The 26872-nt window shown below is 40.9% G+C and overlaps 1 protein-coding gene across 3 annotated transcripts in view; it reads right to left on the bottom strand.

Annotated features, from left to right (window-relative positions):
- Positions 1 to 26872, bottom strand: part of EXOC4 (exocyst complex component 4) — an 806015-nt gene that overhangs the window by 152402 nt on the left and 626741 nt on the right. For all 3 annotated transcript variants that reach the window (XM_024990789.2, XM_059885681.1, NM_001102207.1), the window contains one exon: positions 13054 to 13190. In XM_024990789.2, the coding sequence (XP_024846557.1) occupies positions 13054 to 13190 (137 nt within the window). The remainder of the gene's footprint in view (positions 1 to 13053; positions 13191 to 26872) is intronic.

Raw genomic sequence — 26872 nt, 5'->3', positions numbered from 1 at the left:
CATGAATGCAGGAGAGGGGAGGAACGGGTGAGATGTATAGACAGAGTCACATGGAAACTTACATTACCATATGTAAAATAGATAGCCAATGGGAATTTGCTGTATGATTCAGGGAACTCAAATAGCGGCTCTGTATCAACCTAGAGAGGTGGGATGGGAAGGGAGGTGGGAGAGAGGGGACATATGCATACCTATGGCTGATTCATATTGATGTTTGACAGAAAACAACAAAATTCTGTAAAGCAATTATTCTTCATTTAAAAAATAAAAAATTTTTAAAAGTTAAATTTCAGTGTCCATATTTATTAAGAGCTATGGCTGAGTGGGTCAGTTCCTCTCATGCCCACAGTACAAATCAAAATTCTGTTCCACGGAGTTAGAAGCCCAAACCCAACACAGTTTTTCAGCATGTAAATCTTTGAGCCCATCCATGATGGCCCCCATCTGTTCCCCGGTTCAGGGAAAAGGCTGGGTCTATAGGCATGAGATAGTACTGTACATTTTTCAAGAACTAGACTTTTTCATTTTAGCATTGGTTGGAATGAAAAAGTATCGCTTAGTGGGGTACTATGTTAAAAGTACTCATACTATTTACTTATGTATTTCTTAAAGCCTGGTTTAATTCAATAGTACAGTATTACATTACTGTCTCCACTAATAGTCATAGATCCTGTCTTATTAAAAAACAGTAATCCAAATTAACGAGCATGCTATCCACCTATATAATGCCCTCAACCATAAATTATTAATTCATATTGTAATCAGTCCCAAAAGCAATTCCAAATATCCTAATTTGAAATATTAGCATTGATTAGCAACATACGATTACCCTAAGGGGAATTTTTCATTCAAATGGCAAAGTTCCCATCTTGACCAACCGCAGTACTTTATAATTCTGTGAAAAATGGTACTATGTGGGTGACACAATTCTAGGACATATCCAAACAGCCTCCAAAAAGGAGAACTAAATTTACAACAATTACTCCATAAGAGGGGTAGGGTTAATCACCACTACCAGAACTATAATCTACTGATTAATTCACAGCTCAATGGGCCACAGACAGAGCCATCTGTGTAGCTATTTGTACCTGCTCCCAGGAGGAAGAGGAAAAGAGGTATACCTCTTGGAACAGGTGAGGGGGCTGCCATGGGAAGAGTCCACCCTCTGGACACAGCTGAGTGAATTTCATTCAGAAAACATCTGCTGGTGTCGACTGGCTCCGACGTGTACCGCTTCCTTGCTGGAACATTTGGGAAGTACACGTGTGCCTGGTCCCCGGACACAGCTGGGGTGCTGAGTCTTTCATTAGGTAAACAAGCAGGGGCAGGTGGGGCTAATTGGATTCAACTGTTTGGTGACAGCCTGGGCATGATGTTTGCTTTCCCAGACTGAATCTTTCAGACAATTAAAAAAAAAACTAGGAGCCAAGCTAGAGAAATGAACCCCATCAAGGCTGGTCCAAATGAAGCCACTATAGTTGATTTTTGACCATGAATGACTGGACCTGTAGCAGGTCAGACTGCAGAGCGACATTCAGCAACTCGGCGATCATGACAATGAACGCAGAATGCAGAGCTGGTACTATGTCGCTGAGTGAAATCAAGCAAACACAAAAGCAGATGCAAAACTAAAGATTCTCTTAAGAAAAGACGGAGCAGAATAAATAGGAAAAGAGCAGAGAAACATCAGGTTGTCTTTCACATCACACTCAATGCTGCTCAGAGAGCTTTATGATGGTATGTATCTCCACCTTGGAATTGTAACTCAAGAAACATCTGATAACTCTAGAGATGGGTGATGGAAAGAAATAATCTTAAGAGGACCCAGGGGGAAAGACTTGAAATTTCAGAGCTTACCGAAATTATTTAGGGGATAATTTAATAACAACCTTCAACTAGATAAGCTCTCACATGAAGGGTCATAAGTGTTTGATATTTTAAAAACCAAGAAAAATAATTATAACACAGTGGACCAAGAATACAAAATCTGCCTCAACTGTCAGGGCTCAGATTTTTTTTAATGATAAGCCAATTTAAATATAAATATAAAGATCTTTATAAAAAGATCTCAGACCAGGTAACTCCCAGTTTCCACCCTAAATGAACATGTCTCTCTGATCTGAAACATTATTTGAGTTTCCCACTTTCTCTTCTTTGGGCTGTAGAGCCAGTCTTAGCTTCTCATGCCTGTACAACCACTTGCTTACATTGGGACCTTAGCCATGGTATGAACCTTTCTGAACCTCTGTTTCTTCATTTGTAAGGTTGGGAGAATCTAATCTTGAGAACTGCTGTGACTGACAAAATGAGTAGATAACTATGGAGTCCTTGCACAATGACCACGCACCTTCCCAAGTGTGTATTTCCATTCTAGTTCGGGTCCTTATTACTTTGCTTCAAAGTGACTGCAACTGACTCCTCCTTCATCGTGAGTTAGGTGGGGGAAATTAAGACTGGCTGCTTGCTAGGGAACTCCTGGGAGATGTGATTGGAAGGGCAGTATCTGTACTTGACAAGAAGGCAGTTGATGGGCACTAGAATATGGGGCTTCCCATGTGGCACTAGTGGTAAAGAACCCACCTGCCAACCCAGGAGACATAAGAGACGCATGTTTTATCCCTGGGTGGGGAAAATCCCCCGGAGAAGGGAATGGCAACCCACTCCAGTATTCTTGCCCGGAGAATCCCTCAGACAGAGTAACCCGGTGGGCTTCAGTTCATGGGGTCGCAAAGAGTGGGACATGACTGAAGTGATTTAACATGCACACAGAAAAGTAGAGTTATTCACTTGATCAATAAACATGAGGGAAAGGCCTGTATGCAGATGTCATGCTAAATGTTGGGACAATTTTGTGGAAAAAAGACACAGTAACTTGCTTCTATAACTCCAGAATTCAGATCAGTAACACATACAAGAATCACTTTGGGGACATTTTTAAACTACTCTTGCCCAGGTCCAGGATTCTGTGAGCCTTATGTGAGAAATCGAGGTGGTGTGTTTTAAAATCTCCTCAAATAACTTGCGAGTCCACAGTGTTTGAGAGAGAAAGACATGTAAACCAATAATATATCAAATAACACATGATAAAAGTCTTCAATTATAATACAGCTGGATAAATATTGAAATGTTATGCCTAATAAGTTATAGGAGCACATAATAAAAGCTCGCATTTGCTGACTGTGCTCTGTGAATCAGATACTGTACATATTTTTATAAATGTCTTCATAATCTCTTCACTATTTAATGAAAATGAATGTATCAGTGGTAGGTGAGCCAAGAATAGGGGACATAGCATAGGTTTAAGAGGCAAACCAGAAGACAGGCTAGCATGGAGCTTGACTAGGGTTCCCTGGCACAGCCCTTGGCTCATCTGAGGTTCAGAGTTAGTTAGCTGGCAAAGACAGTGAGACCAGGTCAATTAAACTCTCATTCCTGTAGGACCCTGGCATCTTTCTGCACAGCAAATCCACAGGGTTTCACAAACCATGGTGTCTAGTCTCTGCTACTTGGCACAAGGTAGCCACTGAGAGCTTCTGAAGACACTACTTGGATTAGAGAGGACAGGTCATCCTGTTCCCAAATACCCATGATGGTGTTCCTGTACTTAACATGGGAAGTTTAAAAGAAGAGAAACCTTTTCTGCTCATTCTTAACTACACTGACCACCCCAGTCATTTTCATTTCTCAACCCCTCCCCCATGCATCACGTCCATCCATGCTTCCCTACTGCTTGCTCATCCTCTTCGGTCTGTTAGGAACTGACTCCTTCATTAAATAAACATCTTGAAGCCCCACAAGGTGTCCAGGCTTGTGCCAGAGCTGGCTTCTGCCATTGGTGGTGGTAAGTGCACCTCCATGTCACTCATGCCTTGGTATGAGTTCTCAGGCCTCCGAGGAGAAGTGGTGAAAGGTGGGCTCTGGGGTTGGTTCTACCTTCTCCTAATAAAAACATGCCTGTGTCTTGTATCAACTGCTTCTTCAAGATTAGATGTTTTATTTGTGTTTTCTACCCGGCCCAACACAATGCAGGAAGGCCCAGAAATTTGATTAATGAGCTGATGCTCAATTGGAACAGACAAACTTTACAAAAATGATTTTCCATCTTCAAGTGACTATTTGGGGGCACATAAGCAGCTGCTTGTACCTTAGGACAAAGAGGATGATATAGGGAGAGAAACACTCAGCTTATAAGTAGCAGACCAACAGACTGGCCACCTGTCGCTAATGCAGTATAAATGCATGCTCAGTCACTCAGTCGTGTTTGACTCTCTGCGACCCCATGGGCTATAGTCCGGCAGGCTCCTCTGTCCATGGGATTTCCCAGCAAGAATACTGGATTTGGGTTGCCATTACCTCCTCCAGGGGATCTTCCCCACCCAGGGATCGAAACCTTGTCTCCAGTGACTCCTGTATTGGCAGGTGGATTCTTTACCACTGAGCCACCTGGGAAGCCCCTCACTAATGCAGAGGACCCAAGAATTCACAGCTGAGTTTTCTTTTAAGACTCAAGAGTTGTGACTAATTAAGAAGTAGACTTCTAGTCCTCATCTCCCTTTTAGGATGCCTTTTTATCCAAAGCATATAACATGACATCAGTATACATAACAGGCTTTCTCTCCAGAGTGAAGGGCTCAGAGAAAGGTGAGATGTTGTTGACCCTTCCTTAGACCTCCTTGTGACTCCCCTGGTGGCTCAGACGGTAAAGCGTCTGTCTACAATGCGGGAGACCCGGGTTCGATCCCTGGGCTGGGAAGATCCCCTGGGAGAACGAAATGGCAATCCACTCCAGACTATTGCCTGGAAAATCCCATGGACAGAGGAGCCTGGTAGGCTACAGCCCACGGGGTCACAGAGAGTCGGACATGACTGAGTGACTTCACTCCAAACTCCCAGTGGTTCACTTGGGTTCTCAGGGCAAACTCGGAAAACACTCCAGCTCTCAGCAGAGGGCATTGTGAGCTTATGGATCAGATTCTTTGTGTAAAAGATATCTGCTGAGAAAGAATCCGATGGCGGTATTTCCCCGCTCCCTTCCTCCTTCCCCAATGTTATATCACTTTGGATCATTTGAATTGTATATGGCTTTCTATTTAAGTCAGTCATTTGCTGGCAGCAAAACTAGAACATTTCCTGTTTTTCCTCTCACTGTAATCAGGATTTGGCTGTCCAAATTAGAACTGCCCTAATTACTCCTCAGCAGGTGCCAGTCTGGGGGAGGGCAACACGTGGGAAGAGAGGAAGTAAGGACACTTTACATCTTCAGACTCACACAGTAAGGAAACACTTTCTTCCGAGCCTGGAAAGCCTGACTAAGTGACAGGTAACAGGCACCACAGGGTTCTGTGTTGCGTGTGTGAGCGCGCTGTTGTGTAACAACCACGTAAACGATTTTCTATTTAATCCCCGGCAGAGCTTCACAGGAGTACTTTTCCCAGCTCTGAGATAAATTCAGCAACTGTGGTAGACCAGGACAGAGAAGACTCTGAAGAAGGAACAGTGTGATCGTGGGCACCAGTAAGTCGACATCATTCCAGAGAATTTGGCCAGGAAGGACACCAAAATGATTAGTCCCTCGGGAGAAGGAATCACGATACCTGTTGACCACAAGGTATCAAGAACCAAAAGTAATGGGTATTTTCCAAGAGAAAAGCATGGGGGTTGGCCAAAAAGTGGATTCGGATTTTCCCACAGGATGGCACGGAAACATCTGAGTGAACTTTCTGGCCAACCCAGTAGTATAATAGATTGGTGCATTGTTTGGACAAAACGGTGAACTATAAATGACAGAAATCATTCCTTTGAGAAGGACAGAGCATGGTGAACAAAACTACCTGTGAGCCTGTCTAAAGCCAGTTACTATATTTGTTGCACTGAATCCAACCCCCAAACACAATTTTAGCAATGTTCATTCTTTCTCTCCTGCATCGATAATTTTCCCTTTGTCCTAAATAATTTTCTTAAAATATAAACATGCACTTATTTCTATTTAAAATAACAGCTAAAACAATTAAAAAACACTTCATGTGGTCTCAATTCCCCAGCTATCACTCCATTTCTCTGTTCCCTTTCACAGCAAAACTCACTGTAAAAGTTCTGCCTATATTTACAAGTTCTCTACTCCCAGATTCTTTTTTTAAGTCCGTATCAATCCAGGTTTCCCATCTACGAGTCCATGGAAACAACTCTTGTGACAATCAGGAATACCCCCGTGTTCCATTTATCACTCAAAGATGAGTTCTAACACGATCCTATAGCAGCACTGGGACAAAGGATCCCTCCATCCCTTCACTTGGTTTCCTGGACCCCACACTGTCTTCTTCTTCCTCCTACTTCGCTGATGGTCGCTTCTCAGTCTCCTTTGCTGGTTTCTCATCTTACAAACTTCTTAAATTCCACAGTCCTTTTCTCTGTCATAGTAATACTCAATCCCCTAGCGATTTCATGTAGTCCATAGTTTTAAATACCATTTATATACACTATTTATATGTTGGTGGCTGAGAATACCTATCTCCAGGGCAGACTTCTTTCCTTTTGATACATACATCCAACTGCCCATCCCATAGCTCCATGTGGTTGCCTAATACACACTCCAAATTGGAATCTTACCTACTGCCCCCAAACCTGCCATGTTCTCCATCTCAATACTGGCAACTCTGACTTTTCACCATTTAAATGAAAAATCCTGAATCATTTTTGATAGCTTTCTTTCTCTCACACTCTATCCAGTCTGGCAGGGAGTTCTGTTGGCTGGCCCTTACAAATACAGTCGATCTTTGAGCAACGCAGGGGTTAGGCGCACTGACTTCCCGCACAGTTAAAAATCCATATACTATTTCTGCCTCAAAAACCAAAGATTGATTAGTGACTCACCCAGGGGCACGAAACTGAAACAGTCTGGACAGAATCAGGACCCAAACCCTAAGTTTTTTGATTCCACATGCTGGAATCAAACACAAACTTTCCCTCACACTTAAAGATGTGCAGAATGAAAATCCAGGTACTGTATTTATTGAAAAAAATGTGCATATTAGTAGCAGACCCATGCAGTAGAAATTTGGGCTGTTCAAAGATCAACCATGTATTCAGAATTCAACCAGTTCTCACCCCCTGTGCTGCTGCTAACCAGTATGAGCTGCAATTCTCACCTGGATGACCGCAACAGGCCCTCGTCAGCCTCCCTGCTTCCATCTGTGTAACCCCTACAGCCTACTCTCAATACTTATATTTAAAAATAAAAATCAGACCATATCTGCTTGTAGGCACAGCTCTTGCAATGGCTCCTGTTTTAATCAGAATAGAAGTCAACAGCCCTACAGTGGCCTACGAGGCCCTACACGCCTGGCCCTCTGTTCCCTTTCGGATATCTTTCTAGTTCCTTCCTGCTCAGTTTACCCCAGACACGCTGGCCTCCCTGTCGGTTCTGAAAAGTGTCATGTGTAGTCATGCTTGAGGGCCTCTGTCCTTTGCCAGGGCATTCTTTCCAGATAATCTTCTCTAACTCCCCAAACTCCTTCCAGTCTTTTATCAAACTTCAACATGACAGGGCCTACTGGGGCACCCTACTGAAAACTGCAACCTTCTTCTCCTACATCCCAGGGTCTATTGACTCTACTCTGTTTCCCCCTGCAGGGCTTAGCATTTTCTAAAATTCTTTATGGATTTATGTATTCTATTTATTGTATATCTCCTCTCTCCCATCTCCAACAGAGTGTAAACCTCTACAGTGTAAACCTGTAGAAAGCAGTATATTTTCTGTTTGGTTCACTGCTGTATCTACAAATCCTGGGATAAGTACTCAATAAACATTATGCTAAAGCTGAAACTCCAGTACTTTGGCCACCTCATGCGAAGAGTTGACTCATTGGAAAAGACTCTGATGCTGGGAAGGACTGGGGGCAAGAGGAGAAGGGGACGACAGAGGATGAGATGGCTGGATGGCATCACTGACTTGATGGACGTGAGTTTGAGTGAACTCCAGGAGTTGGTGATGGACAGGGAGGCCTGGCATGCTGCGATTCATGGGGTTGCAGAGTCAGACACGACTGAGCAACTGATCTGATCTGAAACATTCATTAAATGAATGAAATTCTAGAGACCAAGCAAATGAACTGTTTTAAGGATCAAGTAATTAACTGTGTCAAGAGTAACTGAAATTAAATAATATTTTGATAGGTTTAATAAATTTAGTCAAGAACCGTGGGGCACAGAAATAATTCAAAGCATAAACTCATAGAACCACTGCTGATAATCTTAGACGTATCCTGGCAGATTGAAAAACGCCTGAGAACAAATGCCCTGATGTTCATAAAAGAAGGTATATTACAGAAATTGGGTAAGTTTGGAACTATAGGCAAAAATTCTAGAATAGATTATTAATGATGGTTTATGAACAATTAGGAGGTGGTACTCACTAGGAAATAGGAAGATCTCACAATTAAACAAGTAACATGACTTTGTTCCTTTCCTAACTGGGTATGTCACTGACTTGAATGAAGCAATGGTAAAATTTGGCTCAAAGTCAAGAGACTTTGTTTCTAAGATGGAGAGTTCTTAACAAAAAGTCTGGCAAAGCGGGAGGCGATGAATGCTAAAAATGAAGGGATGAGAGGATTCCAGAACAAAGAACTAGGTATTGTCTACTGCTGTCTTCTAATGCCCATCATGGGGATACAGAAGGAAGGGCTAGCTGCACTGTAAGGATCAGAGCTGGGCGGACACTAGTAAGAAATCTAAGTCTCTTATGGGATGCATGATGAAATATAGGGGTATTGACCATGGGTGGTAGTAAAGGTAATCTTTGTCATGATCATCATTGTCATTATCAGAACAATATGAATAGCTAATCATTTGGGAGGGGGCTTACTATTTTGCTAAGACAGCTCTATAAAGTTGACATTTTCAAAACAATAGTATGAGGGAAGAACTATTATTTTCTCTTTCTGTAGATGAGAAAAGTAAGGCACAAAGAGGCTGAGTAACTCAGTTCAAGGTCAAAGCTAATAGGTGACAAAGCTGGTATTGAAGTTCAGGCCCCAGAGACTGCTCTTGAGCTATAGTCCAGGGTTTATAGTGAGAAAAACATATGAACCCCTGAAGTACTGACTAGTATATGGATGTCAATCTCAACAGAAGTCTTGAGAGATATAGAGCACAAAATTCTTAATTTAGCCCTGTCCCGTCAAACATTTTTTAAATGACATAGGCAAAGAAACCAAAAGATTGCTTATAAAATCAAGAATGACATGGAATTTGGAGGAATAGCTATGATTATTTTGATGACAGAATGAGGATTCAAAAATATCTCAATAGACTGAAATGATGAGCTAAAAATAACATTAAGTCCAATGGCTACATGTGAGATCTTGAATTTAAGTTTAAAAAAAAAATTCCTTCAAATACAGGTTAGAAAAGATAAGGCCAATTTCAGCTAGTGTTTCTTCTTACACTTTCCTACCCTCTAGAGCCAGACAGTGACCACGTCCTACAAATTCAGCCCCTCGTGTCTCTTGGTCTGCCCCTTCCCCTCCATTTCCCCCATGTCTCCTCTAATTCAGGTGCTCTGCCTCTCTCCACTACACCTCCACACTCTTGCCTTTCCAACCCATCTTACTCAAGCTCAGAAACATCTCCCTAAAGCACAGGTCTGCCCGGGCGCTCCCTGTTTACTCATCTTCAGTGGTTCCCACTCCCTAACTTTAAAAGGTCAAGTTCCTTGAACCTGGTATTCAACAGCCTCTATTTTGGCTTGGCCATCTTGTCCAAAACCCAAATATTCATCATTTGTTCATCCTTGTCCTGCTCTTCTCCACCTTCTTGACATTGTTCTGGTTCCTTCATTCCTTCAGCCCCTTCAGCTTAAATCCTGTCTAAATCCTCCTTGTTTTAGGGACTTCCCTGGTGGTCTAGTGGCTAAGACTCTGCACACCCAAGGCACCCAATGCAGGGGTCCCAGGTTTGATTCCTGGTCAGAGCACTACATCCTGCATGCCACAACTAAGAGTTTGCATGCTGTGACTCAAGATGCAGCCGAATAAACAAATATTGTAAAAATCCTACTCATTCTTCACAAGTCCAAGTCGGTGTCTTTCCCCAAGTCTTTCTTGTCCTCTGTAATTTCTTCTTCCTAGAACATGTCATCATTGCCTATCTTACCATATTTTCCATCATAAGTTAGTGCTGTGGGTATACTTGCTTGCTTTCTTTGTCTCCTATTTTCCTTTCTATGCTTTACCAAGAATGTAAGCTCTTTAGAGATATAATCTGTAACTGACTACTTTAGTCCTACACATTCACACGCAATGAAGGATGTGTTTCGGCACTGGGTCCTACAAAAAGAAGGCAGTGGTTTTGCTGAAGTATGACAGCACATCTGGAATACTGGGCTCAGAGGGGAGTGCTCCTTTTTTAAGATAGACACTGCCTGCCTAATGGCAATGAAGAAAGAAGAGTAGGATGGTTTACGGACCCAGGATGTATCAGAAACCAAGGATGTTCAGTCTAGAGTTAAGAAACCAAAACTACTAAATGGACCGTGATAGTCATCGTCACATATCTGAAGGGCTGTTCACGTGTAAGGATGAAACTGATCTGGAAACACTCCAGGAAAAAGAACTATACTCAACCTGAGTATCATTTCAAAACAAGAATGTTCAACAGTGCTCTGTGAATTTAGTAAGCTATACAACCTCCATTATAATTAGTAATCATTGGCATTATTATTTGTTAGAAATTATGGGTTGCCCTTATGAAATATAAGAAAGAGAAGACATACCTTGCTTTAAAAAAATCTTAAAATTCAATGCCACTTAAAGTAAACGTAAAAATCGATTTTTAAAATATGTTTTTTGACTGTCATTTGGTAAATGTGACATTGGTACAACCATTATGGAATTTGGTTTTGTAAAGTTGAAAATACAGCTTTGGTCCAGATTCCTCTCTTAGACAACTAACTAAGGGCAACTAACAAGGGCAATGGCTTTTAAAATTTTTATGTGTATCTCTTAAAGGAATTTTGAAAAACTGTATTCTTTTTCCCAAATTTTAAAATTGAAATTTAGGGTGTTTTTTTTTCTTTTTTTTAAGCATGAGTTCAATGGTTATAAATACATAATTTTTGGCACATTATAAATATTGATACTTTAAATCACTATTTTAAGTGTAACCAATAGAATCTCAGTACCTTAGGGATTTGATATCCACCACAATACATTTAAAATATATGAAAATAAGCTTGTAGTTCAGCTGGTAAAGAATTTGTCTGCAATGCAGAAGACCCTGGTTTGATTCCTTCGTTGGGAAAATCCTCTGAAGAAGGGAACAAATACCCACTCCAGTATTATGGCCTGGAGAATTCCAGGGACAGAGGAGCCTGTCAAGCTACAGTCCGTGGGATCGCAAAGAGTTGGACACAACTAAGCGACTTCATTAATTATTATTAATGGTTAAATATTTTTCATTTTTCTCTTTGAAGTATTATTTATACTTCATTTCCTCACCAAGTTCTATCCTAATGGAATATATCTTAATGCTCAAAAGTATTTTATTATTAATCTTTTATAGTTTTCTGCAAAAAAAATCATCTAATTAAAATCTAAAAATTTAAATTAAAATTTTATTTATCAAAATACTAAATGTAAACATATTTTTTTTGATGTGCCATTAGAATTATCACTTGTATATCACAATTACACAATTGAGTATAACATATATGTTGATTATATGTATGATTTTAACCTAAATGTATTAACATTCTTGATGAATAATTACTGAACAAAAAAAAATATTATTGGGAGTGCATCTTTCAGTGAAATGACTGTTTTTTGTTTTTTTTTTGGTTTGTGTAACTGTGGATAAATATTACTTACTGTTGGAGTTAAGGAGGTTAAGTATTAATCTATGTTATATCCCTTGGCCAGATTAATCTTCCCTAAACACTGCTTCCTGGCTTACTTATAATGGCTCCTTATCATCTACTATTCAACATCTAAAGTTCCAAGTCTTATTTTTTTAAGACCTTTTGTTATATGGTCTTACTTTCCCTATTCAACATTATTTCCTACTATCTTCTCTAGGAACTCTGTTCGATTCAAACCTCTCCCTCCTCAACCGTCCATCTGAATATCAGATAACTATGCTTTTGCTGAGTCTTTATCCCTGCAGTGCTCCTATTTCTTCTTCCACCTCCCTAATCTCATCCATCTGTCTAAGGTTCTGAATCTATCTCACCTTCTGTGAGATTTCTCTTGACTCCAGCCTGTCACTCTTTTTAATGTTTTATTCCTTCTGCTTTTACAGTCTGTAGTGTACAAGCAGTACCTGATCCTGTGCTATACTGTCTATTCTTAATTATATATCACATAAATTTAGTATTTTATTATACATTCTTTTCTTCCCTAATTGTTTCAGGTCTTGTCAACCAGACCATAATTTGTTCCTATTATTAGCTTTTTACAAGAAGTGCCATGATCTTTTCCACAAGCTCAAAGAGAATTTTGAACTCAGAAAAAAGAAATCAGGAGTAAAATGAAAGGTTTTCAAGTTTATAACAATGATCTTTCATCTCCACTGACGCTAAAAACAGATTAACCATCCTTTCATGACAGTAGGAATGCTATAGATCAAATATCAGGAGGACTACATTTGTACTAACTAAAAGAAAACCGTATTGATTATTAAGGGTTGCTAAGAGTTCAAAATTGCTTTCTTTAAAGATCTTCTAGAATCACAAGAGGGGTTAATCAAGATCTGGACTTTCCTTGAGGAAGACACACCTTGTGAGGCTAGAAGTTCATAAAAACCAAGGCTGACACTTCACCTAAGCCGCTCAGTGGCAGTGCTAGTTGGCTTTGTCCCTTTGTCCCTCCCACTCTCTGTTGATACACACGTCTGTGTTTAGGAGACTGCTGCTTTTGTATATGTTCTCATCAGGCTTCTTGACAAACTGAAGGACGGTCCTTTTCTATAAAGGTGGAAATTTAGGCTATGAAGGCAGTATCACCCACCGCCCCAATGGTCAAGTTCTAAACTGCCTGCTTAGCCCCACAGATGCTCTACCTGTAGGCTGCACAGCACGTGTCCTTGTACTCCTGCAGCTTCACGCACACCATGTTGAGGAACTGATCTGAGTAGGCACTCAAGTCGTGCATCAGGTTCATGAGGTCTTGCACTGTCTTCTCCACAATGATTGTGCTCTGGAAAAGAACACAGAGAGGACGCAGAAGCTGATGAGGGTTTTGACTCAGGTAATGCGTAGGACAAGGAAGGACAACTGAAGGATGTAATCACTTAAGACACCTGAACCTTCCTAGAAAGACATGACATTTAAAACTACTCACAAAAAAAGAAATAAGTATCTTACATAGGGCTGATCCTCCCAAGACCTGAGAAGGTGTTTTTTATGGAAGGACACAGGACAGGGAATTTCAAACTTATTTCATGAAATTCTTGGCATTCACAAGATATCTCTCTGTGGCTTTTAAGAAAGGAAATACATAATTCAGTTGCAGTCGATTTATCATCCTCAGGGTTCTACTTTCAGATTAGGGATCCATGACAGGCAGCCTGAAGAAAAAGCCTTCCAGGAGTTGTTTTTAAAAGTTTCAAAACCATCAATCTATTAAGGATACCAAATAACATTTGTATTGTGCCTTACAGCTTGTAGTATGTTTTCACATATACAGCATATGTTACCCTCACTTGAAACTCACATAATAATGATAATCACGAACACTTACGCATTCTTACAAGTGCAGAGTACTGAGCTAGACACTGTACATGCTTTATCTCATTTAATCCTCTCAACAAAGCCATCAATTGAATCCCTTAACCATCCCCAGTGTAAAAAGGAGGAAACAGGCTTAGAGAAAGAAAAAAGCAAAGCAAGGACTCCAGACTTGTCTTTTCACTACACCATCGCACTTTAGAAACATTTCTCATGAGATCATGGTGCTTCTTGTTTTTGTCACTGTAGAAGCAGTGTCCAAATAGATGTGTTTTAAAAGCGAATTAAAGGAATATCCAAGGGAAAAAATAAACCCATCTTTAGAGACTAATAATACTGTGCAGTGAAACAATGCTATATCTAAAAAGAGGCATTTTCAATAAATTCTATATTTTTGCTTAAGAATAAGAAAAAGGTGGCAAGCCAAGCCAGAAAAAAAGAAAAGGTATAATTGTTCAAACCATTTGTTTGTGCCACTTTCCCAAAGAGCTCAATTACACTGGAGTAAATATTAATCGCACGCTTAGCATTTTGGAATCCTTTGGTCAATAACTGGTTTAATGAATATGTATTTATTTATATAGAATTCCAGACTGAGCCAGAAAAGTGAATGTTAAATTTTTTTTTTTTCCCGGTCTGACAGTAACCTTTGAAATAATCAAAGGCATTTTATTCTGCTTAAATACAGACTATGGGGTACAGGGTTTTGGTTTTCTTTCTTCTACAGTCAAAAAGAACGGACAAAAGTGTACAGCTTTTCTCAACACAGTGGGGGACCAGCTTAAGTTATGAGTTTACACGTACGTGCTTATTTAGGCTAATTTGGGTCTAGAAGTTTCTTCTTTGCCTCTCCTCTCCCCACACCCCAAGTAAAATAATCAGAAGATGAAAAGGAAGGAGCAGTTACATCGTGTAGGGAAAACTCCATGGGAAACCAAATTACAGTCTCTACAGAATCCCCGCAAGTTCAACTTCCTTTTCTGTATTGATTTTAAGATTAAAGCACTGCAGCTTCACCCTGATCCATAATTCTGTTCCTTGGTGTTTGTGTGTGAATGACAGGAATTGGTTCTGCTCAGCTACATGTCCCTGTGCTGCTATGAAGAATCAAAAATCCTCATCCTGATTAAGAACACAGGATATCCTACCACACGTGGAACAGCAATTAATAAAAGGAGAGTGGACTCCAGCCATCCTAACAAAGGCCATTTAAAATCTGAAACACTGCAGGGAAGATGAGCACAAGCAGATGGCTCAGATCACTGAGAAAAAGGGCCTGGTTCTATTTCCTATTATGCTATTGATAATCCACTCTGGGACAGTTTTGGGGAGCTCCTGCCTTTCTGATGGCTCCATCTAGCTTTCTGGTAACCAAGGAGAACTTGATGGTCCTCTACGGGCCTTCATCACTCAACTGGTACCTTGGTGCTTGCAGACTTCGGGAATACTGTGTTACTGTCCCAGGTCATCTCAGGTGTGTTTGTTCCTCCTAATTAGACTATCGACTTCTCATAGTGACACTGGTCTTCTTCTTTTCTGAAACCATCCCTGTGTCACACAGCAGCTTCCCTCTAGCTATTTCACACACGGCAGTGTATATATGTCAGTGCCTACTCTCACAGGTGGGATGCAGAAGGGCGGGCGGGAGGCTTATGAGGGAGTGGATATGTATATACTTACAGCTGATTCACACTGTTGTACAGCAGAAACAAACACAACATTGTAAAGCAATTATCCTCCACTAAAAAAATCTTAAACTCAGCCAACTTAAATTAAAAAAACAACAACAAAACATAACCTTCCCATCCTTCCCTTTCTTCACGTATTCTGTAATTTCTTAGGATCTTCAGCACAGCACTACTAATCAAAGAAACAGGACTAATAATGTTAACTCATATAAATAATGTGAGGGATGTCATATATGTGAAGGACGTGAGACACATACATCTTTGTATTTTGAAGTCTCTGGGTGGATTCAGTTTGGTCTGTATTTATCCCAGGGCTTTTGGGTGACTAGAATTGTGCTGATATCAGCTGGAAGGGAAGGAGAGGTTGGAAGCACATAGAAATATCCCCTGGAGATAAAGGTTTTGGGGTAAACAGAAAGTACCTGCAGGGAATGATTAGAATGCCATGGTTTAATTCTAATGGTTGTGCTCAACACAGAGCCTATGTGATGCTATATGATTATATACAATTTTCCAGCTATTTGCTTGGTTTTCCTTGTCATGGTAGCACTCTGGATAATCAATCACTACATTCTCTTCAAGGAAAATGACACTGTAGTTTGCCAAATGATGGGCATTTTTACAGGGGAAAAAGATTCCATTTTCCAAGAATTTATAACAATTTCCAAATCAGTGGCTCTGACAGATAAATACTGAAAATATCAAATGTCTAACAAGGTCAATCCTGTTTTTATTTATTTGATCCCTTTGGCATCACAAATGATTTATTGTCTCATTATTAATTTGGCGATTTGCCAGTGGTGACTATAATGACTTCATCATAAGTAAAACCTTGATTTTATTCATTATAATTGCCATTAAACATGTCACACATGATTGATATTTGTTTAAAAATAACTCAATTCTCATTTCTTGCAACCTATTACCAGGTAATAAGTCTGAGCTTGACATGAAAAATGAGAACAGGAAAAACAAACAAAAAAAATCCCAGGATAGCTGAGGCAATAAAAAAAAAAAAATTGCTATGAAGAATAAACAACTAAAGTTTCTTACAGGGATATATCAGCAATGTAAAATAAGAAGATGATATATAAGGACTAGCTCTTTGGTTCTGCACTTAAAATTTTTAATGAATGAATAAATGAATAAACATGATTGGACATTAAAGACCTTGTCCACTTAGCCCAAGTCCTAATGGGGTACAGCAACCAGTGGTAAACTTTTTTTTTTTAATAGCAGTATAGTTGATTTACATTGTTACGTTAGTTTCAGGTGTACAGCAATGTGAATCAGTTATATACGTATATACATACACACATGTACATATAGCTGCTCTTTTTTAGATTATTTTCCCACACAGGTCATTACAGAGTATTGAGGAGAGTTCCCTATGCTATATAGCAGGTCCTTATTAGTTATCTATTTTATACATAGTAGTGTGTATATTGGAGAAGGCAATGGCACCCCACTCCAGTACTCTTGCCTGGAGAGTCCCATGGACAGAGGAGCCTGGTGGGCTGCAGTCCATGGGATCGCTAAGAGTCGGACATGACTGAGCGACTTCACTTTCACTTTTCCCTTTCATGCACTGGAGAAGGAAATGGCAACCCACTCCAGTGTTCTTGCCTGGAGAATCCCAGGGACGGGGGAGCCTGGTGGGCTGCCGTCTCTGGGGTCGCACAGAGTCGGACATGACTGAAGTGACTTAGCAGCAGCAGCAGTGTGTATATGTCAATCCTGATTTTCAAATTTATCCCTCCCCGACTTAACCCCTAAATAACCATAAGCTTGTTTTCTGTACCTATAACTCTATTTTTGTTTTGTAGATAAGCTCATTTGTACCCTTTTAAAAGATTCCATGTATAAACAATATCATGATATTTGTCTGTCTGTCACTTCCTTACTTATAGTCTCTTCCATCACGTCACAAAATCCTTTTGATGGGTGACTATACCTTCATCTCTACTGCCTAGGAGAAGGTAACTGGTACATTGCAGGTGCTCAACAGATGGTTATTAGATGAACTGATGCACATTCAGAACAAGGTGAAAAGACAGAATAGAATTATAACACAGGATAATGGTTCAAAAGCCTGATTTGGTAATGTTGAATCAGAATACAGTCTCTATTACTACATTCAGTTCAGTTCAGTTCAGATCAGTCACTCAGTTGTGTCTGACTCTTTGCGACCCCATGAATTGCAGCATGCCAGGCCTCCCTGTCCATCACCAACTCCTGGAGTTCACTCAAACTCATGTGCATCCAGTCGGTGATGCCATCCAGCCATCTCATCCTCTGTCATCCCCTTTTCCTCCTGCCCCCAATCCCTCCCAGTATCAGAATCTTTTCCAATGAGTCAACTCTTTGCATGAGGTGGCCAAAGTACTGGAGTTTCAGCTTTAGCATCATTCTTCCCAAAGAATACCCAGGGCTGATCTCCTTTAGAATGGACTGGTTGGATCTCCTCACAGTCCGAGGGACTCTCAAGAATCTTCTCCAACACCACAGTTCAAAAGCATCAATTCTTTGGCGCTCAGCCTTCTTCACAGTCCAACTCTCACATCCTTACATGACCACTGGAAATATTACTACATTACTGTATCCTAATTCTCACGGTTCTAAAGACTGAAGATCTTGGACTTTTCTATATAAACAGTCCTAATTTCCCCTAATTGTTTTATTTTTTTTTAATGACAATCCATAAATATATATACACACACAACTAAATTGCTAATTTAAAGTTTTAAGCTGTATAAATAAGTTCTCAACTCAGGAAAAAACAAAAAACTTTAGTTTGGAGAATGTGGTCTCTGTATGTGTGCTGTTTTAGCCCTTGGATCAGAGATGGTTCAGAGATGCGGCAAATAGCCTAGGGTCCTGGGAAACTGCTTTAGGAAGAATTTGAAAGAAAAGAGTAAATCCATCTATCACTTTAGACATGCCCCACCACACCCCCTCAGCAAGACAAACAGCAATAATTGTGGAGGGAGGGGCTTTTCCTAATATTTAATGATGACAATGTTTCTGTTTAGGAGGCTATATCCAACTACAAGTTGCCAGATCTCATCATTGCATATTGTCCTTCCAGTTACTATCAGCTCTAAGTTGTTGTTGGCTGTAAGCAATGACAAAGACAATAATGACAGAAATCTTCTTTCTGGTTTATAATCTATATTTTGATTTCTGTGATGTTTAAAATAATCTGAATTGGTTTGCTCCTTTAATAAGCCAACTGGTAAAAGACTATGCACCCAAGGAGTTGGTGACTAAGGAAACTGCCACTGCTACACTCCTCCCAATCATGCTTCTATAGCCCATCATTCTCGTGTAACCTGTGGCGCCCTTCATGGCATGGCTCCGTCTACCCCTCCAGCCTCAATAGTGCCATTCCCCCTTGCTCTCTAAGATCTGGCTACATGAGGCTGCTTCCATTTTTCCTTCTCATTTCAAGGCTCTGTACTTGCCTATAAAGTTCAGTCCCTTGCCTTCCTTTCCTAGAGCACTTTCTCCTATCCTTCAGGTCTTAGATAAGAACTCCTTTCTGTGGGAAGATTCTTCCTAACCTTCACTAGGTTCTCCTGTTACAAGCACTTAGAACATATTTATCTATACAGCCATCTCTCCTTCCCCTTCTTTTGGTTCTGTTTCTCTGGGGAGCCCAGATTAGTCGAGGAGGGGGCTACTGATTGGGAGGGACATCTGGTCGGTGGTTACACGCACACATGTTATATCTCAACTCTGAACAATTTATATCCAGCCATTACACAAATGAATAGGCATCCCTTCAAAACTCTGTCTGAGAATACCATATGTAAGCATATAAGGCTTCTTTATAATGATTTTCACTTAGGGTGTATTTTTAAAACGTGAAGATGCAGCAGTATTGTTGGCAATATTATTATAGAGCACCGTTATAAATGAGAACTGTTCCGAAAGAACAGAAGTTTTGTGGAGAAAGAGCAGAGAATTTAATAAATTGATTAAATATATACATATTTATTAAGTAAATATTTCTTGTATGCCAAATACTAACCTAACTGTAGGAGACAGAGATCCAGAAGAGACAAATTTCCTGACTCCAGTAATCTTAGATAGGAGGAAGAGACATCAATTCAGTTCAGTTGAGTCACTCAGTTGTGTCCAACTCTTTGCAACCCCATAAACTGCAGCATGCCAGGCCTTCCTGTCCATGACCAACTCCTGGAGTTTACTCAAACTCATGTCCATTGAGTCCGTAATGCCATCCAACCATCTCATCCTTTGTCGTCCCCTTCTCCTTCTGCCTTCAATCTTTCCCAGCATCAGAGTCTTTTCAAATAAGTCAGCTCTTTGCATCAGGTGGCCAAAGTATTGGAGTTTCAGCTTCAGCATCAGTCCTTCCAATGAATATTTAGGACTGATTTCTATTAGGATGGACTGGTTGGATCTCCTTGCAGTCCAAGGGACTCTCAAGAGTCTTCTCCAACACGACAGTTCAAAAGCATCAATTCTTTGGTGCTCAGCTTTCTTTATAGTCCAACTCTCACATGCATACATGACTACTGGAAAAACCATAGCCTTGACTAGATGGACCTTCGTTGGCAAAGTAATGTCTCTGCTTTTTAATATGCTATCTAGGTTGGTCATAACTTTCCTTCCAAGGAGTAAGCGTCTTTTAATTTCATGGCTGCAGTCACCATCTGCAGTGATTTTGGAACCCCCCCAACCCCGCCCAAATATAGTCAGCCCCTGTTTCCCCATCTATTTGCCATGAAGTGATAGGACCAGATGACATGATCTTAGTTTTCTGAATGTTGAGCTTTAAGCCAACTTTTTCATGCTCCTCTTTCACTTTCATCAAGAGGCTCTTTAGTTCTTCACTTTCTGCCATAAGGGTGGTGTCATCTGCATATCTGAGGTTATTGATATTTCTCCCGGCAATCTTGATTCCAGCTTGTGTTTCACAGCCCAGCATTTCTCATGATGTACTCTGCATATAAGTTAAATAAGCAGGGTGACAATATACAGCTCTGATGTACTCCTTTTCCTATTTGGAACCAGTCTGTTGTTCCATGTCCAGTTCTAACTGTTGCTTCCTTATCTGCATACAGATTTCTCAAGAGGCAGGTAAGGTGGTCTGGTATTCCCATCTCTTTCAGAATTTTCCACAGGAGGAGACGTACAAGTTCACAAATATGGACAAAACAGTGTCATAGACACTGCCACCCTGGGCATCTGTATATATGGCAGTAGAGGTACAGAGGAGGAAAGAGTTCACTGGACTACGGTAGAAGGGGTGGAAGGAATCCTGAGAAAGAGGAAGATACAACTGAACTGAGTCCACAAAGACAAATAGCAACTTGTCAATTGACAAAGAAGGCAGGAAAAATACTTATGCTTATGGTAGATGGAATAGAATAATCAGGAAATGGTGTGGGATTCTGGGAATTGCACGTGGTTCCTCACGGCTGGGGTGAGAGTGTGCTGTGTTTGTGCAGATTGGGAAGGCAGGCAGAGAGAGGAGCCCGGAAGCTAGATCCTGGAGGCCTTTTTACAACACATACAAACAGGGTATCTAAATATTTTGAATATTCCTTCTCCAGCAAGAAAATACAACAAATTAATCCCAATTGATGTCACTAGTCACTAGATGATCCACTTCAAGTACAGGAAGACAATTTCAGAAGGCTCTATTCTACCGTTCAGAAAAGAAAAACATAGAGCCAAAAGGGAAATACGTTCTGAGTTCTGGCAGCCTCAAGAGTCAGGTAGAATTTATAAGTAGGCTTAAACAAAGAAAATATAAGGTTAAATTCTGGGCAATCAAAAAGACTATATCCCTGTAGAAGTCACAAAAGTGCTCATAAAATTTATCTGCCAAGTAAAAACTTGAAATACACATGATGTAAATTACTAATAATACTTATTTTTTAACATTTTGAATAGAGGATCATTTATGGTTGAATACAATCTGTGCCTAACATTATAAGCACAGCTGGCTTTTTATGAGGTTTATTTAGGGGGTTGTGATTTCATATTCAGAACAAAACAAATAGCAGGCGAGGGGAAAGAAGTGTGGAACAGTTGTGCTTAATTAGACTGTGAGATCCCAGGGGGCATCTTTGTTTCCTGAGCTAACACTAGATAACAAAGGAATACTTGTTGACTTATATACTTCAAATCAATGTAACTCTATGGCCTGGTTATCAATTCCCCTTGATGTGTAATGGAACCCAGAGAGGCAAAATAATCAACAATCGGTGAGCATTAGCACTTGCAAGAAGTATCCCCAAGTCTGCCCTCCCCTCTAAACACAAACATATTTCAAAGGTTATTATTCTGCCAACTACCTAGTGCTACATGTTAGGAGGGTCACAGAACTATCATAGTAACAAAATTAGCAGCTATAGTACTTCATTTTTGTCAAGCAATGTTCTTGGTATAAAGCACGGTCTCTTTTCAAAGGGGTGATGACTGTCTACTTGGGATAATATCATTCAGAACAAGAAATGAGTGGCATTCCAAGAGATGAAATTAAGTGTGAAAGACAATGGAGGAGGATTCAGGGAGCATGAACTGGGACCTGGAGGACGGGTCAGGTTGGATACATGGAAAGCAAGAGGTAAGATATTTCAGGCTAGAGAAACGGCGTTGCAAAGGCTGGGAAGGAGGATTGAGCTGGTCTCACATAGCAAAGAGAAGTCAAGGGTGGTTGGAGAAAGGTTGACCAGACAGGGGAGAACCAGTTTGTGGAAACCCTGAATGACAAGCTAAAGGCCTTTTCCTGCAGATGGAGAGAAAGAGGGCAGTGTATTAGACAGTGGAGCCCAGAAACTGAATTCTAGTGCCAAAAGCAACTTGCTGTCCACAGTCTAATTATCTTAAGCCATGTTACAATTATGGTCCTAGATGGAATCTTAGTTTGGAAAAGCTAGTTGTGAAGAACAGCTTTGTAACATTTGGGAAATTTAAAAACAGACTAGATATTATATGACATTAAGAATTTACTGCTAATGTTGATAACAGTGATAATGTTACTTTGATAAGAAAATGCTCCTGCTCTGTAAAGTAATATTAAAGTATTTTGGTATAAAACAGCTTGAAATCTTGGCTAACACAACTAGAAAACCAGATGAGATACACGAAGCAATAGATTTCAGATGCCGGAGAAGGGAATGCATGAAGCGAGACCTATGGCCACCCCAGCTGGTGTTTCCATGCCATAATGCGGAAGGTGGTAGCTAGACAGAGCCTAGAAGTCTTTCTGAGTTGAGGAGATAGAACTTGGAGGTTTGGAACATTAAGGAAGCTGGAGTTTCATGGGGAAAAATACTGGGAAGGCAGGAGCTGCACAAAGAAAGGGGGAAAGAAGGGAGGAGGGAAGAAAAGAGAAAGAGAGAGAGGGAGAACGTTGGAGGGAGGGAGGAAGGGAGAAACAGAGAGAGACCTCTGTATATCATCAAGAAAAGTCCCCTCAGTGTGGGGGAAAAGGAACCCTCCTATACTGTTGATGGGAATGTAAGATGGTGCAGCCACTATGGAAAACAGGGATTTCTCCAATGAGTCATCTGTGGCATCAGATGACCAAAATACTGGAGCTTCAGTATCAGTCCTTCCCATGAGTATTCAGGGTTGATCTCCCGTAAGATTGACTGGTTTCATCTCCTTGCTGTCCAAGCGACTCTCAGGAGTCTTCTCTAGCACCTCAGTTCAAAGGCATCAGTTCTTTGGTACTCTGCCTTCTTTATTGTTCCAGCTCTCACAACCATACGTGACCACTGGGAAGACCATAGCCTTGTCTATACGGACCTTTGTTGGCAGAGTAATGTCTCTGCTTTTCAAGACACTGTCTAGGTTTGTCAAAGCTTTCTTGCCAATAAGCAATTGTCTTCCAATTTCATGGCTGCAGTCACCATCCACAGTGATTTTAGAGTCCAAGAAGAGGAAATCTATCATGACTTCTACCTTTTCCCCTTCTATTTACCATGAAGTAATGGGGCTGGATGCCATGATATTAGTTTTTTTTAATACTGAGTTTTAAGCCAACTCTTGCACTCTCCTCCTTCACTCTTATCAAGAGACTCTTCAGTTCCTCTTTGCTTTCTGCCACTACAGTGGTATCATCTAATACCACTGGAGGAAATAGCAAACCACCCTAGTAAACTTGCAGTGAGAACCTCATGACCTGTATAAAAGGAAAAAAAGATATGACACTGAAAGATGAGTCCTCCAGGTTGGAAGGTGTCCAATATGTTACTGGGGAAGAGACGAGGGGAACTACTAATAGCCCCAGAAAGAATGAAGTGGCCAGGCCAAAGTGGAAATGACGCTCAGTTGTGAATGTGTGTGGTAATGAAAGCAAAATTTGATGCTGCAAAGAACAGTATTGCATAGGAACTTGGAATGTTAGGTCCATGAGTCAAGGTAAATTGGACTTGGTCAAGCAGGAGATGCTAAGAATAAACATCGACATCTTAGGAATCAGTGAACTAAAATAGATAGGAATGGGTGAATTTAATTCAGATAACCATTATATCTACTACTCTGGGCAAGAATTCCATAGAAGAAATGGAGTAGCCCTCATAATTAACAAAAGAGTTCAAAACGCAGTACTTGGGATCAGCCTCAAAAACGACAGAATGATCTCGTTTTGTTTCGAAGGCAAGCCATTCAATATCACTGTAATTCAAGTCTATGCCCCAACCACTGATGCTGAAGAACTATCATAGAATCCAGCAATCCCACTTCCGGCATACCCCCAGACAAAAACATAATTCAAAAAGATACACGCAAAAAAAAAAAAAAAAGATACATGCACCCCTATGCTCACAGCACTGGTCACAAGAGCCGAGACACGAAAACAACCTGAACAGTGTACATATGAACGGATAAAGAAGATGTGGTGCATATATACAAATGGAATACTTCAGTTCAGTTCAGTTCAGTCGCTCAGTCATGTCTGACTCTTTGCGACCCCATGAACCACAGCACACCAGGCCTCCCTGTCCATCACCAACTCCCGGAGTTCACTCAGACTCACGTCCATCAAGTCGGTGATGCCATCCAGCCATCTCATCCTCTGTCGTCCCCTTCTCCTCCTGCTCCCAATCCCTCCCAGTATCAGAGTCTTTTCCAATAATGAGTCAACTCTTCGCATGAGGTGGCCAAAGTATTGGAGTTTCAGCTTCAACATCAGTCCTTCCAAAGAACACCCAGGACGGATCTCCTTTAGGATGGACTGGTTGGATCTCCTTGCAGTTCAAGGGACTCTCAAGAGTCATCTTCAACATGACAGTTCAAAAGCATCAATTCTTTGGTGCTCAGCTTTCTTTATAGTTCAACTCTCACATCCATACATGACTACTGGAAAAACCATAGCTTTGACTAGATAGATGTTTGTCAGCAAAGCAATGTCTCTGCTTTTTAACATGCTGTGTTGGTTGGCCATAACTTTTCTTCCAAGGAGGAAGCGTCTTTTAATTTCACGGCTGCAGTCACCATCTGAAGTGACTTTGGAGCCCCCCAAAATAAAGTCTGTCACTGTTCCCCCATATATTTGCCTTGAAGTGATGGGACCAGATGCTATGATCTTAGTTTTCTCAATCTTTGGCTGAGTACTAATCTTTGCCTGTGTGGCTGGAACTCCCAAGGCTGGTGAGTGAACTACCTGCTAAGAGCAGGTAGAATTCCCAGAGTTCATATAGCAGCAAGAATGGTTCATGCTCTTACCAGCTAGAGCAGAAGGATCTCCCTATAGATACGGAATCCAGCTGAGTTCTCAGAAAGGTACTGCCACAGTAGTGGGACAAGTTAGTTTTAGACTAAAGATTGCCCTGGACATGTATAACAAAGCCTGAAAGCAAAGCTTGAAATAACTGATGCAATTCTATGTCACTAAAATGTGTCTTAAACAAAGCTCAATAATACTGAAAAGACTACAGCAAAATCTATCATCCAATGATGTACAGATGATAGGTGCTGGGGAAGATTGAAGGTGGGAGGAGAGGGGGACGACAGAGGATGAGACGGTTGGATGGCATCACTGACTCAATGGACAGGAGTTTGAGTAAGCTCCGGGAGTTGGTGATGGACAGGGAGGCCTGGCGTGCTGCAGTCCATAGGGTCACAAAAACTCGGACACAACTGAGTGACTGAACTGAAGTGAATGATGTATAAAAATTATATGTCCAGCATCCAATCATTTCCCAGGTGGCACTAGCGGTAAAGAATAAACCTGCCAATGGAGACACAAGAGATGCATGTTTGACCCCTGGCTCAAGAAGATCCCCTGCAGGAGGGCATGGCGTCCCCTTCTAGTATTCTTGCCTGGAGAATCTCATGGACAGAGGACCCTTGGTGGGCTACAGTTCACAGGGTCACAAAGAGTGAGATACAACTGAAGCGACTTAGCACAGATGCACACATCTAATAAAAAATTACCTGGCTTTCAAATAAGTGGGAAAATACATAAGGAGGGGAAAAATAAGAGGAACAGAATCGGAAAGAACACAGATAGCAGAATAAGCAGACAAGGAAAAAGATACAATAGCCATTGTAAATATGCTCCTCTGCTCAAGACCATAAAAGAAAGACATGAACATGGCAAGGAGAGAGGTGGAAGACACGGCAATAGAAACTATTCAAAATAAAACACAGAGGGGAAAAGGATGAAAACAAGGTCAAGCAACCTAATATACGTGTAACCGAAGTTCCCGAAGGAGGCGGCAGGGCAGAAAAAAATGACGGCTGAAAAATTTCCAAATTTGATGAAATCTATAAGCCCACAGATCCAAGAAGCTCAACAAACTTAAAAGAGACGAAGTCAGAAACTACAGGGGGGGCCCTTTACAATCAACTTACTGGATATTAAGGATAAATAGAAAAATCTTAAAAACATTAATTAAAAAAAAAAAAAGAAAAGAGATTTGAAAGGAAGCCTTTGGATTCTCATTTCCGTGCTCTCTTTACTACCCCATACGCTGACTTCTCCTGGGGGAAATGGTGTTAGATGAGGATGGACTTGGCTGGCACAGTGGGATTGACTGAGGCTCTGGTGGTAGTGTAGGGTGGCCTGGACAGTGGCGATAGGAGGAAAAGAAGATTCAACAGGGAGAAAAAGAGAGGGACAAGGACAAATAATCAAGAAAACAAGTATGAGAAAAGCTGAGGTAGAAGAGTTCCAAAGAAGAGGGGTAGTGTAAGGACGTCCGACTTGTAAGAAACCAACCACTCACAAGTCCGCCAATGCAGCAGTGAAGGTGAGAGTCGCTCAGTCGTGTCCAAGTCTTTGTGACCCCATGGACTATACAGTCTGTGGAATTCTCCAGGCCAGAATACTAGAGTGGGTAGCCTTTCCCTTCTCCAGGGGATCTTCCCAACCCAGGGATCAACCCCAGGTCTCCTGAATTGCAGGTGAATTCTTTACCAGCTGAGCCACAAGGGAAGCCCAAGAATACTGGAGTGGGTAGCCTATCCCTCCTCTGGT

The sequence above is a fragment of the Bos taurus genome, chromosome 4 (genome assembly GCF_002263795.3).
Source record: "Bos taurus isolate L1 Dominette 01449 registration number 42190680 breed Hereford chromosome 4, ARS-UCD2.0, whole genome shotgun sequence".
NCBI classification, from domain to species: domain Eukaryota; kingdom Metazoa; phylum Chordata; class Mammalia; order Artiodactyla; family Bovidae; genus Bos; species Bos taurus.
This window is presented reverse-complemented; position numbering and strand designations above follow the sequence as displayed.